Here is a 14,716-nt window from a genome sequence, read left to right as displayed (position 1 = left end):
AATTATGTTCCCTTTTCTTTTATTATAAATAATATATATTTTTTAATTTTGCTTTGTCATTATGGGGTATTGTGTGTGGATTGATGAGGGGGAGAAAATATTTTATCCATTTCAGAATAAAGCTGTAACGTAACAAAATGTAGAAAAGGTCAAGGGGTCTGAATTCTTTCCGAAAGCACTGTGTATATATATATACAGTGGAGAACAAGTATTTGATACACTGCCGATTTTGCAGGTTTTCCTACTTACAAAGCATGTAGAGGTCTGTAATTTTTTATCATAGGTACACTTCAACTGTGAGAGACGGAATCTAAAACAAAAATCCAGAAAATCACATTGTATGATTTTTAAGTAATCATTTGCATTTTAATGCATGACATAAGTATTGTATACATCAGAAAACGAGAACTTAATTTGTACAGAAACAAATACTTGTTCTCCCCACTGTATTCAGTTGAAGTCGGAAGATTACATACACCTTAGCCAAATACATTTAAACTCCGTTTTTCACAATTCCTGCATTTAATCCTAGTAAAAATTCCCTGTCTTAGGTCAGTTAGGATCACCACTTTATTTTAAGAATGTGAAATGTCAGAATAATGGTAGAGAGAATGACTGATTTCAGCTTTAATTTATTTCATCACATTCCCAGTGGGTCAGAAGTTTACATACACTCAATTAGTATTTGGTAGCATGGCCTTTCAATTCTTTAACTTGGGTCAAACGTTCCAGGTAGCCTTCCACAAGCTTCCCACAACAAGTTGGGTGAATTTTGGCCCATTCCTCCTGACAGAGCTGGTGTAACTGAGTCAGGTTTGTAGGCCTCCTCGCACACGTTTTTTCAGTTCTGCCAACAAATTATATGATTGAGGTCAGGGCTTTGTGATGGCCACTTTAATACCTTGGCTTTGTTGTCCTTAAGCAATTTTGCCACAACTTTGGAAGTATGCTTGGGGTCATTGTCCATTTGGAAGACCCATTTGCGACTAAGCTTTAATTTCCTGACTGATGTCTTGAGATGTTGCTTCAATATATCCACATCATTTTCCTGCCTCATGATTCCATCTATTTTGTGAAGTGCACCAGTCCCTCCTACAGCAAAGCACACCCACAACATGATGCTGCCACCCCCGTGATTCACGGTTGGGATGGTGTTCTTTGGCTTGCAAGCCTCCCCTTTTTTCCTCCAAACACAGCAATGGTCATTATGGCCAAACAGTTCTATTTTTGTTTCATCAGACCAGAGGACTTTTCTCCAAAAAGTATGATCTTTCTCCCCAAGTGCAGTTGTAAACCGTAGTCTGGCTTTTCTATGGCGGTTTTGGAGCAGTGGTTTCTTCCTTGCTGAGCAGCCTGTCAGGTTATGTCGATATAGGACTCGTTTTACTGTGAATATAGATACTTTTGTACCTGTTTCCTCCAGCATCTTCACAAGGTCCTTTGCTGTTGTTATGGGATTGATTTGTACTTTTCGCACCAAAGTACGTCTGTAGGAGACAGAATGCGTCTCCTTCCTGAGTGGTATGACGGTTGTGTGGTCCCATGGTGTTTACACTTACGTACTATTGTTTGTACAGATTAATGTGGTAATGTAAGGGGTCTAAAAAAAAAAATCCGTGGTCTTGGCTGATTTCTTTTGATTTTCCCATGATGTCAAGCAAAGAGGCACTGAGTTTGAAGGTAGGCCTGAAATACATCCACAGGTACACCTCCAATTGAATCAAATGATGTCAATTAGCCTGTCAGAAGCTTCTAAAGCCATGACATCATTTTCTGGAATTTTCCAAGCTGTTTAAAGGCACAATCAACTTAGTGTATGTAAACTTCTGACCTACTGGAATTGTGATACAGTGAATTATACATGAAATAATCTGTCTGTAAACAATTGTTTTGTTAACAAGAAATGTGTGGAGTGGTTGAAAAACTAGTTTTAATGACTACAACCTAAGTGCATGTAAACTTCCGACTTCAACTGAATTGTCACGCCCTGACCGTAGAGAGCTTTTTATGTCTCTATTTTGGTTTGGTCAGGGTGTGATTTGGGTGGGCATTCTATGTTCATTTTCTATGTTTTGTATTTCTTTGTGTTTGGCCGGGTGTGGTTCTCAATCAGAGGCAGCTGTTTATCATTGTCTCTGATTGAGAACCATACTTAGGCAGCCTTTTCCCACCTGTGTTTTGTGGGTAGTTATTTTCTGTTTAGTGTTGCTGCACCTTACAGGACTGTTTCGGTTTCATTTATTCTCTTGTTATTTTGTTTTGTGTTCAGTGTAAATAAAAAAACATGAACACTTACCACGCTGCACTTTGGTCCGACTACTCTTCTTCAGACGACGAAAACCGTTACACACACATATATAAATATATATTAATGTATMTYTTTGTGTGTATATGTATGTATGTATAAAAACATAGATAATAAACACTGAGTAGCAGCAGCTTAAAAAATGTCAATGCAAATAGTCTGGGTAACCATTTGATGAACTGTTTGGCTGTCTTATGGCTTGGGGGAAGAAGCTGTTAAGTGGTCTTTTGGACCTATACTTGGCACTGCGGTACCACACTAACAAAATAACATGTCTCTTCTCTACCCCCCTCTCTCTTCTGACTGCCCTCTCTCTCCTATTCATGTTTGACCCATCACCCTCACAGCCCCCTACAGCGTGAGAAACCTGAGCGAGTCCTCTCTCACCCAGTATGAGCTGGATAGTAAGTCCTCACAGGCCTGCCTGCGCCTCACACACTCTGTCTCACACAGTCTGTCTCTCACACTGTCTCACACAGTCTGTCTCACTGCTGATGAAACACAGTCTGTCTCACTGCTGATGAAACAGTCTGTCTCACTGCTGATGAAACACAGTCTGTCTCACTGCTGATGAAAGACAAATCTGTCTCACTGCCTGATGAAAGACAATCTGTCTCCACGCTGATGAAACACGGTCGTCTCACTGCTGATGAAACACGGTCTGTCTCACTGCTTATGAACACAGTCTGTCTCACTGCTGATGAAACACAGTCTGTCTCACTGCTGATGAAACCGGTCTGTCTCACTGCTGATGAAACACATACTGAACAGCACAGTGCCCTAGTGCTGGTAGACACACTCATACACATTCACACCACACACAATTTCGTCATAAAGCAGAAATAAGTTACTCAGTGTTTATCTGTAGCCATGTATATGATACAGTCAGCTGCCTTGAGTTGGAGTCATGAGGAAATGTATATGATAGTCAGCTGCCTTGAGTTGGAGGCGTGAGGAAATGGATATGATACAGTCAGCTGCCTTGAGTTGGAGGCATGAGGAAATGTATATGATACAGTCAGCTGCCTTGAGTTGGAGGCATGAGGAAATGTATATGATACAGTCAGCTGCCTTGAGTGGAGGCATGAGGAAATGTATATGATACAGTCAGCTGCCTTGAGTTGGAGGCATGAGGAATGTATATGATACAGTCAGCTGCCTTGAGTTGGAGTCATGAGGAAATGGAGAGTGAAACTAAGTCCAATGGAGTCGTTGCCACATGCTTTGTTTGTCTGTTCTGACAGTGTGCTCAAACAGGCCACTACGTGAGCCCTGATTTAAAGACGCTCTGTCTATGTGGTTGGATTGTATTTTCAATAGGAATAGCTGGTAGATTTGCTTGTCCATTCCAAGTTTCATGAGCTCATGAACTTGTATTTGTTTTGTTAAGCAGCACAAAACCAGACGGTCACATATTTCAGGGTATTTTTTTCCAGTACGCAATAACAACTCAATTAAATCCTTGGATAGACTCTAACTGCTGCATACGACATGTATTTGAACAAAATCAACAAATGTTTTTTCTGGCATGTATTGGTCGCCCCACCAAAATAGTTTTCTAACCTCAAGGGTCCTTTCTGGTTAAATAAAAGTGAAATTAAATATTGTGCTGGGTTGTTGGTTAATGTCAGTGTTGTTCCTTCTTCCCCAGACCTGAGCAAACACAAGCGCTATGAGATCAGGATGAGTGTGTATAACGCTGTGGGGGAGGGACCAACCAGCACACCACAGGAAGTGTTTGTAGGAGAGGCAGGTAAGTCGCAGAGTGAGGGAGTGAGGTTACACACACACACACACACACAATCCTCTCTCTCTTTCTCTCTGCTTTTCTTGTCATTTCAATCATCACCTAAAAACAAACAACGGAGGACATGAACAGTAGAACTATAGACTATTAGACTCCCTGACAGTAGAACTATAGACCATCTGACTCCTGACAGTAGAACTATAGACTATCTGACCTCCCTGAACAGTAGAACTATAGACTATCTGACCTCCCTGAACAGTAGAACTATAGACTATCTGACCTCCCTGAACAGTAGAACTATAGACTATCTGACCTCCCTGAACAGTAGAACTAGTAGACTATCTGACCTCCCTGAACAGTAGAATTAGACTATCTGACCTCCCTGAACAGTAGAACTATAGACTATCTGACCTCCCTGAACAGTAGAACTATAGACTATCTGACCTCCCTGAACAGTAGAACTATAGACTATCTGACCCCCTGAACAGTAGAACTATAGACTATCTGACCTCCTGAACAGTAGAACTATAGACTATCTGACCTCCCTGAACAGTAGAAACTATAGACTATCTGACCTCCCTGAACAGTAGAACTATAGACTATCTGACTCCTGAACAGTAGAACTATAGACTATCTACCTCCCTGAACAGTAGAACTATAGACTATCTGTCCTCCCTGAACAGTAAACTATAGACTATCTGACCTCCCTGAACAGTAGAACTATAGACTATCTGACCTCCCTGAACAGTAGAACTATAGACATCTGACCTCCCTGAACAGTAGAATATAGACTATCTGTCTCCCTGAACAGTAGAACTATAGACTATCTGTCCTCCCTGAACAGTAAAACTATAGACTATCTGCCTCCTCTGAACAGTAGAACTATAGACTATCTGTCTCCCTGAACAGATAGAACTATAGACTACTGACTCCCGAACAAGAACTATAGCACTGTCCTCCCTGAACAGTAAATTAGACATCTGTCCCCTGAACAGTGAAACTATAGACTATCTGTCCTCCCTGAACAGTAGAACTATAGACTATCTGTCCTCCCTGAACAGTAGAACTATAGACTATCTGTCCTCCCTGAACAGTAGAACTATAGACTATCTGCCTCCTGAACAGTAAAACTATAGACTCTGTCCTCCCTGAACAGTAAACTATAGACTATCTGTCCTCCCTGACAGTAGAACTATAGACTATCTGTCCCCTGAACAGTAGAACTATAGACTATCTGTCCTCCCTGAAGCAGGGGGATTATTCTGCTTGTCAAGCTGATTTTGGCAAACATCTATTGAATTGGTACATTAAGTTCATTCAGGTTTCAGGATGCATTCACTTTTTCTAACTCCCCATGTCTTTGACTGTGAAAGCCTGGGAGTGTACAGTGAGGATGGTTTTTCCCTGTTCTCAGCCAAACAGCTACCAGTCCACACACAGGCAGATAGACAATAGTGTTGAAGTGTTTCCAGGAACAGTGAGGCAAAAAAACACTGAAAAGGGTTTCACTGAAATCTATTCTGTTTTTAATGTTGTTTCTTGCTTGATTTTTCGTCTTTATTTTTTCACAGTACCCACCGCCCCACCTCAGAACGTGGTCATCCAATCAGCAACGGCCACCAGCTGGACGTGACGTGGGAGCTCCTCCATTGGACACTCAGAACGGAGACATCCAGGGATACAAGGTGAAGAGGAGGGTTTCACAAGGATGGAGTTACCATAGAATTCTTATCATTTAAATAATTCCAATCGAAGTCATTCAAATGTAATGGCAGTTACACATGTTGCTTCTCTTTAATCCCAGTGAGATTTAAAGGCCATCTTTGCTGTGGGATAAGATGTGTATGTTCTCCATATCTCCTCCTTCTCCCTCCAGGTGTACTTCTGGGAGATCCAGCGCAAGAATGAGACGGAGAGACTGCGCACCCGTTCCTGCCAGAGGGAGGGGTCAAGCTGAAGAACCTGACTGGATACACCACCTACATGATCAGTGTGGCCCTCTTCAACGCAGCAGGGGACGGGCCCCGAAGCCCCCCAACCAGGGGCCGTACACAACAGGCTGGTAAGGGGAGGGACACACACACACACACACACACACACACACACCACCACACACACACACACACACACACACACACACACACACACACACACACACACACACAGGAGCTGTCTATCTTAAAATGAAAAGAAAGCAATTCTATTGACTCAAATTCCTCCTCCAACTCCCACAAACCATCCAGGGGTTTCTATCTGTGAGCTTTTATACAATGCACCTAATTGTTGCTGTCAGCATGCCAAGCCAGGAATGTTAGAAACCACACAGCATAAACATCAGTTCCCTTTCTATTACCTCTTTCAGTCTCTTGACTCATCCGCTGGTTCCCTGGGCAGTCTTGTTTGATATAAGATGGTATGAAAATGTTTAGAGGCTAAAAGTCATTTTTTTCTCCAAGCTCCTTCCTGTGGTTTCTTGGAAATGCTTTGTCTCTGGCTCAGTGTTCTAAATAGCAACAGAAGACAGTCGCCAGATAGTTTTCCCCTCCAATGGTCTTCCTCCCTCCCTTCTGAACAGTCACTGTAGAAATGTGTGTTTCATCCAATCCCCTCGTAAAAAGGAAAATGTTTGCAGTTTTCTGTGTTTGACAAGAGGGAGTGGAGGGGTGTAAGGGGCTGGTAGATACAGAGGGCTCTAGCCTTTTTGGTGGAAAAGACGGAAGCAGGTGACAAGCGTGTTGAGGAGAAGAGATGCACAGGACTGGTAGCAGGAGGCTCATCACACATTGAGAGCTGTGTTAGCTGTACTGTGTTAGTGTCACAAGCTCGTCTATGGCACTGTAGCCTATAGGCACTGGAGCCTGACGATATGATGTCTGTCATGGGAATAGAAAATYACTAAAAACAAACAACATATCCTAAATAGTTTTTGCAATGTCTTTCCAATCTTCAAAATAGAAATCATAACTCAAATTGTCCTGTGTTCTGAGGCCATCATAAAAAGGCTGTCAAAGTACACAATCCAAGATGTAGCACTACTGTCTATGGCCCCTAACCCTTAACATTTGACCCCTAACCTCTGACCTGTGTGTCCTTTGAACTCCAGCCCCCAGCGCTCCCAGCTTCATCCACTTCAGTGAGCTGACCACCACGTCGGTCAACGTGTCCTGGGGCGAGCCTACCTACCCCAACGGCATCCTGGAGGGCTACCGGCTGGTCTACGAGCCCTGCACCCCTGTTGACGGTAAGACACCCACCTCGTCATGTCCCACATCTCACATCTGACAATTCACAATGAATGCACATTTCTGAATATGCATCCCAAAATGACACCCCATTTCCTATGTAGTGCACTATTTTTGACCTATATAGGGAGTAGATTGTCATTTGGGACACGAGCTCAATCTCACTGTTTGTGGCTAAACATCAACGATCCAAATAACTTAATAACTACATTGAAAACTACATTTTTTCATTACTGAATGAGTGGTGGCCTTCATTTCGTTTGTTGACACCAAATGACAAGCTGAATCATTTGATAATGTTACTATGTTAACCCTTTTCAATAATTTCCCATGTATGTCCCAACAACTGTTGGACTGTGCCTATGTCAGTGTGTGTGTGTGTTTCATGTTGTTCCAATCCATTCCCTGGGTATTAGCCACATTTTAAATGTGGTGTGTTTGTCTAGAATCTTCCGTGGCCTGTGCCGACTGTCTTCACTCCCCCTCCCCCCCAGGCGTCAGTAAGATAGTGACGGTGGACGTCAAAGGGGCCCCATTCTGGATGAAGATCAAGGACCTGGCTGATGGGGTGACCTACAACTTCAGGATCCGGGCCAAGACGTTCACATACGGGCCTGAGGTGGAGGCTAACATCACCATGGGGCCTGGGGAAGGTTTGTCTCTCTTTGGCTGTCTTTATAGTTCACTGAGGCCCAAATTCTAACTTGCAATATGCCCCCTTTTTTTTATGTATTTAACTAGGCAAGTCAGTTAAGAACAAATTTTTATTTACAATGACGGCCTAGGAACAGTGGGTTAACTGCCTTGTTCAGAGGCTCAACATTCTGTGCAAATCTTCAATTAACATCAATGCATGATTTACAAATGTCAGAGTGTGCTGGTCTCAATTTAAGATTAGGCCCTGAATGCGCCATAATATTTTTGAAAGTATATTGAGGCTGCCTGACCCTCAAACCTTTCTCTAACCGTTGACCCCACGCAGGAGCCCCGGGSCCCCCTGGAGAGCCTTTCATCTCCCGGTACGGCTCAGCTCTTACCATCCACTGGTCCAACGGTGACCCCGGGAGGTCGCCTATCACACGCTACGTCATCGAGGCCAGACCTTCAGGTATATACACACAACACATCACATACTGGACACCACTGCTTGACTTATTCCTTTTAGCTTCTAGTGGAACTAAGAGCCTCAGCAGTGCATCTTCAGTGAACCCTGTCCTGGTTCACATACTGGACACTTCCAGATTGATTCACAGTTTACATTCTTTCCAATCATGCAATCTCTTAGCCTGGGCCTGATACTTGCTTCGACAGGAATAATCTGTCTAAGAATAGAGTGTCAATGTGTTTCCACAGATGGTGATGCTCACTCTCTATTCTTTTAATGGAGTACTGATTGAGGTGCAGCAGAGCTTGAGACGTAGTATCACGTTTCATCTGTGATTGGGAAAGGGGGGAAAGGGGATACCTTGACAGTTGCACAACTGAATGCATTCAACTGAAATGTGTCTTCTGCATTTAACCCAACCCCTCTGAATCAGAGAGTTGCGGGGGGCTGCCATAATCGACGTCCACGTCATCGGTGCACAGGGACAGCCGTACAGAGGGAATAAATGGATGATGGATGTAGGGAGGGAGGCACAGAGGGAGGGAGGGATGGATTTCACTATCATTTGGGGGCACTAAGCCCCAGATGTTGAGAGTATGGGACTGACTGACATGGTGGGAAACCCCTTTAGGCAGCAGAGGCTTAGCTCCGTATGGATTACATTGATCTCCCTAAAGCAGGGCTATTCAACCTTATGGTTTTCTGTTCTACCTGATACTTAATTTCACACTCCTTGTGTCCCAGGTCTAAATCAGTCCCTGACTAGAGGGGAACAATGGGAAAAAAGCAGTGGAACTGGCTTGGAGGACCAGAGATGAGTTTGGGGGCCTTAGAGGATGATTAGGATGCCACAAACACATACCACTAAACCCCAACCCCCCTGACCCTCTGTCTTATCCTAATATCCTGCCACTGTCCAAGTGACCCTGCCCCTAACCACATCAGTAGGACTAGTCAGCTCTTCTTGTTACTAGTGCACAGTCTGTCATAGTCAGGGAAAACTGCTGGCGTTTCTACACATTCAATTGATCCTTCATATCTTCACTTCTTCACTACTGACATAAACGTTACATAAACTCTGGMGTTGGCWGATGTTCTTGAGCACTCCATGAACGCTGTCAAACTCCAAATGATATTTATGGTTATTAGCACTTAGCCCTTATGGATTCTGGCAGCCATTGCAAAAGCAAACATGAAACATCCCATAATGGTCCCTCTTGTGAATCATACCTACCCATGTTTTAGATCAGTTTTTGTACCTCTCAAAGACCAGAGAGCCCCATATGGAAGCTGTAAAATATGTAACTTGCATAATGTGTATGTGGTATGAGTTACCTTGGACATTGTCATATTGTTTTCATACCATAGGCTTTTAAATAAGCTTTTATATCAATGAGTCTGGTTTACCACTATGTTTTGTCATGTCTGATTACTACTCATTGAAATACATTCTACTTCTTCTACTCTGCCAACAGATGAGGGCTTGTGGGATATCTTGATCAAGGACATCCCAAAGGAAGTGACGTCATACGCCTTCAACATGGACATTCTGAAGCAAGGGGTTAGTTATGACTTCCGGGTTATTGGCGTGAACGACTATGGCTACGGGTCTCCTAGTCCACCCTCAGCCTCCATATCTGGTGAGTTATTTCATATATCTACAGTATGTCCCAGATGTCACCCTATTCCCTAGTACACTACTTCTGGCCAGGGCTCATAGGGGTGTTATTTGGGACACGCACAAGCCATTGAGCTTAAGGTTTTCATGTTAATATAAGACTAATCAGTATAACACAAATGTACCACAGTCATTTTCAGATGCTACCTTTGCATCAGTGCTCCCTGCCCTGTCCCTGTGTTTAGTCCAGTTGTTATATGTGTTCTTCCCCTCCAGCCAAAAAGGTGGCGCCATTCTACGAGGAGTGGTGGTTCTTGGTGGTGGTGGCCCTGGTAGGTCTTATCTTCATCCTCCTTCTGGTCTTCATCCTCATCATCAGAGGACAGAGCAAGAAGTACGCCAAGAAATCTGACTCAGGTGAGAGGCAGAGACGAAGATGTCATTGACCTGATATTACTAGGCAACAAGCTATTTGTTATGGTTATGCTTTGGTTTTGGGTAGTATGGAGAGAGGGAGGGAGGGAGAGTGAGTGATAGGGAGAGGAAAGAGGGGAAAGGAGGGGGAGTATAGCAGAGGGGGAGTATAGCAGAGGGGGAGTATAGCAGAGGGGGAGTATAGCAGAGGGGGAGTATAGCAGAGGAGGAGTATAGCAGAGGGGGAGTATAGCAGAGGGGGAGTATAGTAGAGGAGGAGTATAGCAGAGGAGGAGTATAGTAGAAGGCCTACAGTATCTTGTCTGCTCCTCTCTGAAATCAGCAGGTATTTCCTCTGGCTCAACACTTATCTCTGCTGTGTGGCACTGTCAGTGCCAGTCTGGTTCACGGGCAATCCTGCCAGGGTAGGGCATCCCGCGGGTCACTGCGCATGTTTCTGACTGACAAACGAAACACAAGAGGTCCTTTCTTCTCTTCTCTCTCGCTTCCCTTTCTTCTCTGCTCTCTCACACAAAGATACTCTCACAGACCCCCTGTAACCCCCTCATGGAATACTGGACCAGTCCTAGTTAACAGATCAGCTTGTTAGTGTGACTGCAAATAGAGTGACTATTTGCATAATGACAGCTTCGCTCCCAGATGTCTTTGGAGGGGCCTGGTATATCAGGGGGGTAGTTGATGGTTGGACCCTTGCCTTCTCGTAGAATCCTACTTCACTCATAGGCAGGGAATATATTATCATATTGTAGACCCAGGCCCAATAGAGTCAGCTTATCAAAGCTCTCGCTAAGAAGAGGTAGGTCAGAGGTCAGAGAAGTAACAACACAAATCAGTTTTAAATCAGCATCTTTACATCAACATCAGCTGATAAGGCTATTGACCTAGACTTTGTGGGTTTTAGTTTAGGTTTAAAGGCTGTGTTTTTGTTGAATATTGTGGAATCTATAATCAGTATTTAGATGCCTGGCTTCAATCGCCTAATATACCTGTGATGACATCATTCTGGAATCATTCCAGTCACTCCTCTAGTTTCTATAGAACTCAGTAGTGACATTAGTAGTGGTAGAGTACATAACAGAATATTATGAAAAACATCCATCCATGATTCATCCTCTAGTGTTTCTATACAACTCATAGTGTACGTGCAAAATGGCACCCTATTCCCTATGTGGTGCACTACTTTTGACAAGGGCCTATATAGGGAATATGGAGCCATTTGGGGCACAGCCATACAGTAGTAACAGTACTAGAGTGGGCTACATGACATACAGCATCACTAACCCCCACCTGCCTGTCCGTCCGTCCCTCTGGCCTGTAGTCACAGTGTCTCCCTATGTGTGTTCATCAGGGAACAACTCCAACTGTAATGCCCTGACCCATGGAGATATGGTCAGCCTGGARGAGGGACGCTTCCCCGCCCTGGAACTCAACAACCGGCGGCTGTCCGTCAAGAACTCCTTCTGCCGTAAGAACGGTGTCTATACCAGGTCAGTAACCAGCCATGGCCACACCAAGAACATGCCTCTAGCTATGGCCACACCAAGAACATGTCTCTAGCTATGGCCACACCAAGAACATGTCTCTAGCTATGGCCACACCAAGAACATGCCTCTAGCTATGGCCACACCAAGAACATGTCTCTAGCTATGGCCACACCAAGAACATGTCTCTAGCCATGGCCACACCAAAACATGCCTCTAGCCTGGCCACACCAAGAACATGCCTCTAGCTATGGCCACACCAAGAACATGCCTCTAGCCATGGCCACACCAAGAACATGTCTCTAGCTATGGCCACACCAAGAACATGTCTCTAGCCTATGGCCACACAAGAACATGTCTCTAGCTATGGCCACAACCAAGAACATGTCTCTAGCTATGGCCACACCAAGAACAATGTCTCTAGCTATGGCCACACCAAGAACATGTCTCTAGCTATGGCCACACCAAGAACATGCCTCTAGCCATGGCCACACCAAGAACATGCCTCTAGCTATGGCCACACCAAGAACATGCCCTAGCCATGGCCACACCAAGAACATGTCTCTAGCTATGGCCACACCAAGAACATGTCTCTAGCTATGGCCACACCAAGAACATGCCTCTAGCCATGGCCACACCAAGAACATGTCTCTAGCTATGGCCACACCAAAACATGCCTCTAGCCATGGCCACACCAAGAACATGTCTCTAGCTATGGCCACACCAAGAACATGTCTCTAGCTATGGCCACACCAAGAACATGTCTCTAGCTATGGCCACACCAAGAACATGCCTCTAAGCCATGGCCACACCAAGAACATGTCTCTTAGCTATGGCCACACCAAGAACATGTCTCTAGCTATGGCCACACCAAAGAACATGCCTCTAGCCATGGCACACCAAGAACATGCCTCTAGCCATGGCCACACCAAGAACATGCCTCTAGCCATGGCCACACCAAGAACATGCCTCTAGCCATGGCCACACCAAGAACATGATCATGTTGTCCACCAGAGTCAAATGTATGTATTTTCCAAGCTATAGCACACCATTTGTTACATACAGCAGGTTTTTAAAGGATCAAATAGTTTTGTCTGCTTTGTGTTTTAATTTTTGCCATGGAAAAAATATTGAGATACTGGTATCGTCCCGGCCCTACTTGGCATGTAAACAAATGTCTTTGCAGTACCTTGAGTTAACCATTTTACTCATTGCACCTTTAAATTGACTGGTTTGAATATGTTTTTGACAATACTGTATAGTTACAATGCTAAGTATTATGGTACTGCGTTTATCATTATTGAGAAAACCCTATGGCTGTGTCTGAAATGTGGCTTGCCTACCGCTTACTAAAACTACATACTGTGTACTATCATACTACATACTATTTAGAATGTCCTGTTTAGTAAAAAGGTATGCAGTAAGCAGCAAATATCAACATAATCCATACTGAGAAGGCGTCATCTAATGAGCCTGTTCCCCGCCATTCATTTATTTTTGTAGAGTGCGTCCCTTATTCTAATTATCAGCTGTTGTCAGACGCAGTGGGTGTGAAAAGACAATTCTCCTCCTCAAAAGTGTGCAGGGAATTCTATAAATGAAAGCCGAAATAGGTATTASATTCTGGCATTTAAAGCAAACTCAATTTCCAAAATTTCACGTACTATAAAATGTTATATTTTTGCATACCCAAAAAGCCAAAAATGTAGAACGCCAGTATGGGTATTTGGACATCGCCTATGACTTGAATCATGCATGGAGAAGTCCAACTTAGGCCGATGGATGGAACAGACTTTTTGCTGTGATGGATTGTATACTCTCCTATTAACCCCATATTTCCACTGTAAAACACAAAGCTGCTTTCTTATGATGCAGTATATTCCGGACCTGGGTTCAAATACTATTTCAAAACTTTAAGCTTTTGCTTTAGCTGGCCTGCACTTAAAAAAGGTTGGATTAAATTCAACCCGGTGCTGGGTAAATAGTGGACAGAACAAACGTTGGGTTATTTTGACCCAGCCAGTTGGCTTATTGAGCTGTGATCCACCGGGTTAGAGCAGAAGACRGGAGGCTTGACTTATTAGGGGCGTGGCTTTCAGCTATTTAATTTTGGCCAACCGTGAGAGTAAATGTCATTCCGGTTCATCTGTTGTGTTTTATTGTCAGCACATGTTAAGATGATGCCACATGGAACGGAAGAWAAGATGGTGTGAGCCACAAAGAAGGGTGTTAGGTTCAAACTGCGAAATATAAACCAAGTCATTTCTCTTTTGAGTCAAGTACAGGACAGATAATTACTTGTTACGCTCCTGAAAACCGTGAGCAGTCGACGGATAGTGAACTGGAAAAGATCACTCTCCTGACAGAAGTGAAGAGTAAGAACCTGCGCTGACAGGTGAGAGGAAGGCTTCCAGGCCTCACCCTGATGATCAGGAAAATGCCCGAGATGACTCTGGCCCAGAGGTAGTACGATTCATAGAGGAAGTGGATCCATGCCTTTTGGCAGATCCGTTTGTGGTGTTAGGCTGGGTTCTGCAAATATGGTCAAAGTATAGATTTGTTGTGTGTCTGCTGCCCAGAGGGATAGGGCGCTACACGTTTCACGACTCGGGACAAAAGCTGCATCCTGCTTTGCTCTTTGGAGTGCAGCTGAATGGAGTGATAACTGGGGTGGTGTTGAGTGTTGAGATGGATCGACTGAAGTTGAGGATCCCCGGTGTCTGTGATACATGCCATTTGGTGCAATGCAGACCTAGTGGCGAGCTTGAGACTGAGGAGACCCT

The 14,716-nt window shown here is 44.0% G+C and overlaps 1 protein-coding gene across 1 annotated transcript in view; it reads left to right on the top strand.

Annotated features, from left to right (window-relative positions):
• Window positions 1–14,716, top strand: part of LOC112069197 (protein sidekick-2-like) — an 87,996-nt gene that overhangs the window by 34,935 nt on the left and 38,345 nt on the right. Inside the window, 13 exon segments of the mRNA XM_024136491.2 lie at window positions 2,653–2,709; window positions 3,957–4,058; window positions 5,624–5,668; window positions 5,671–5,691; window positions 5,694–5,737; window positions 5,929–5,977; window positions 5,980–6,114; window positions 7,156–7,293; window positions 7,789–7,947; window positions 8,277–8,402; window positions 9,875–10,039; window positions 10,294–10,434; window positions 11,801–11,939. Coding sequence (XP_023992259.2) covers window positions 2,653–2,709; window positions 3,957–4,058; window positions 5,624–5,668; window positions 5,671–5,691; window positions 5,694–5,737; window positions 5,929–5,977; window positions 5,980–6,114; window positions 7,156–7,293; window positions 7,789–7,947; window positions 8,277–8,402; window positions 9,875–10,039; window positions 10,294–10,434; window positions 11,801–11,939 — 1,321 coding nt within the window.

Source organism: Salvelinus sp. IW2-2015, unplaced genomic scaffold (assembly GCF_002910315.2).
Source record: "Salvelinus sp. IW2-2015 unplaced genomic scaffold, ASM291031v2 Un_scaffold928, whole genome shotgun sequence".
NCBI lineage: Eukaryota > Metazoa > Chordata > Actinopteri > Salmoniformes > Salmonidae > Salvelinus > Salvelinus sp. IW2-2015.
The sequence above is the reverse complement of the archived record's forward strand: the minus strand, read 5'-3'. Positions and strand labels throughout refer to the sequence as shown.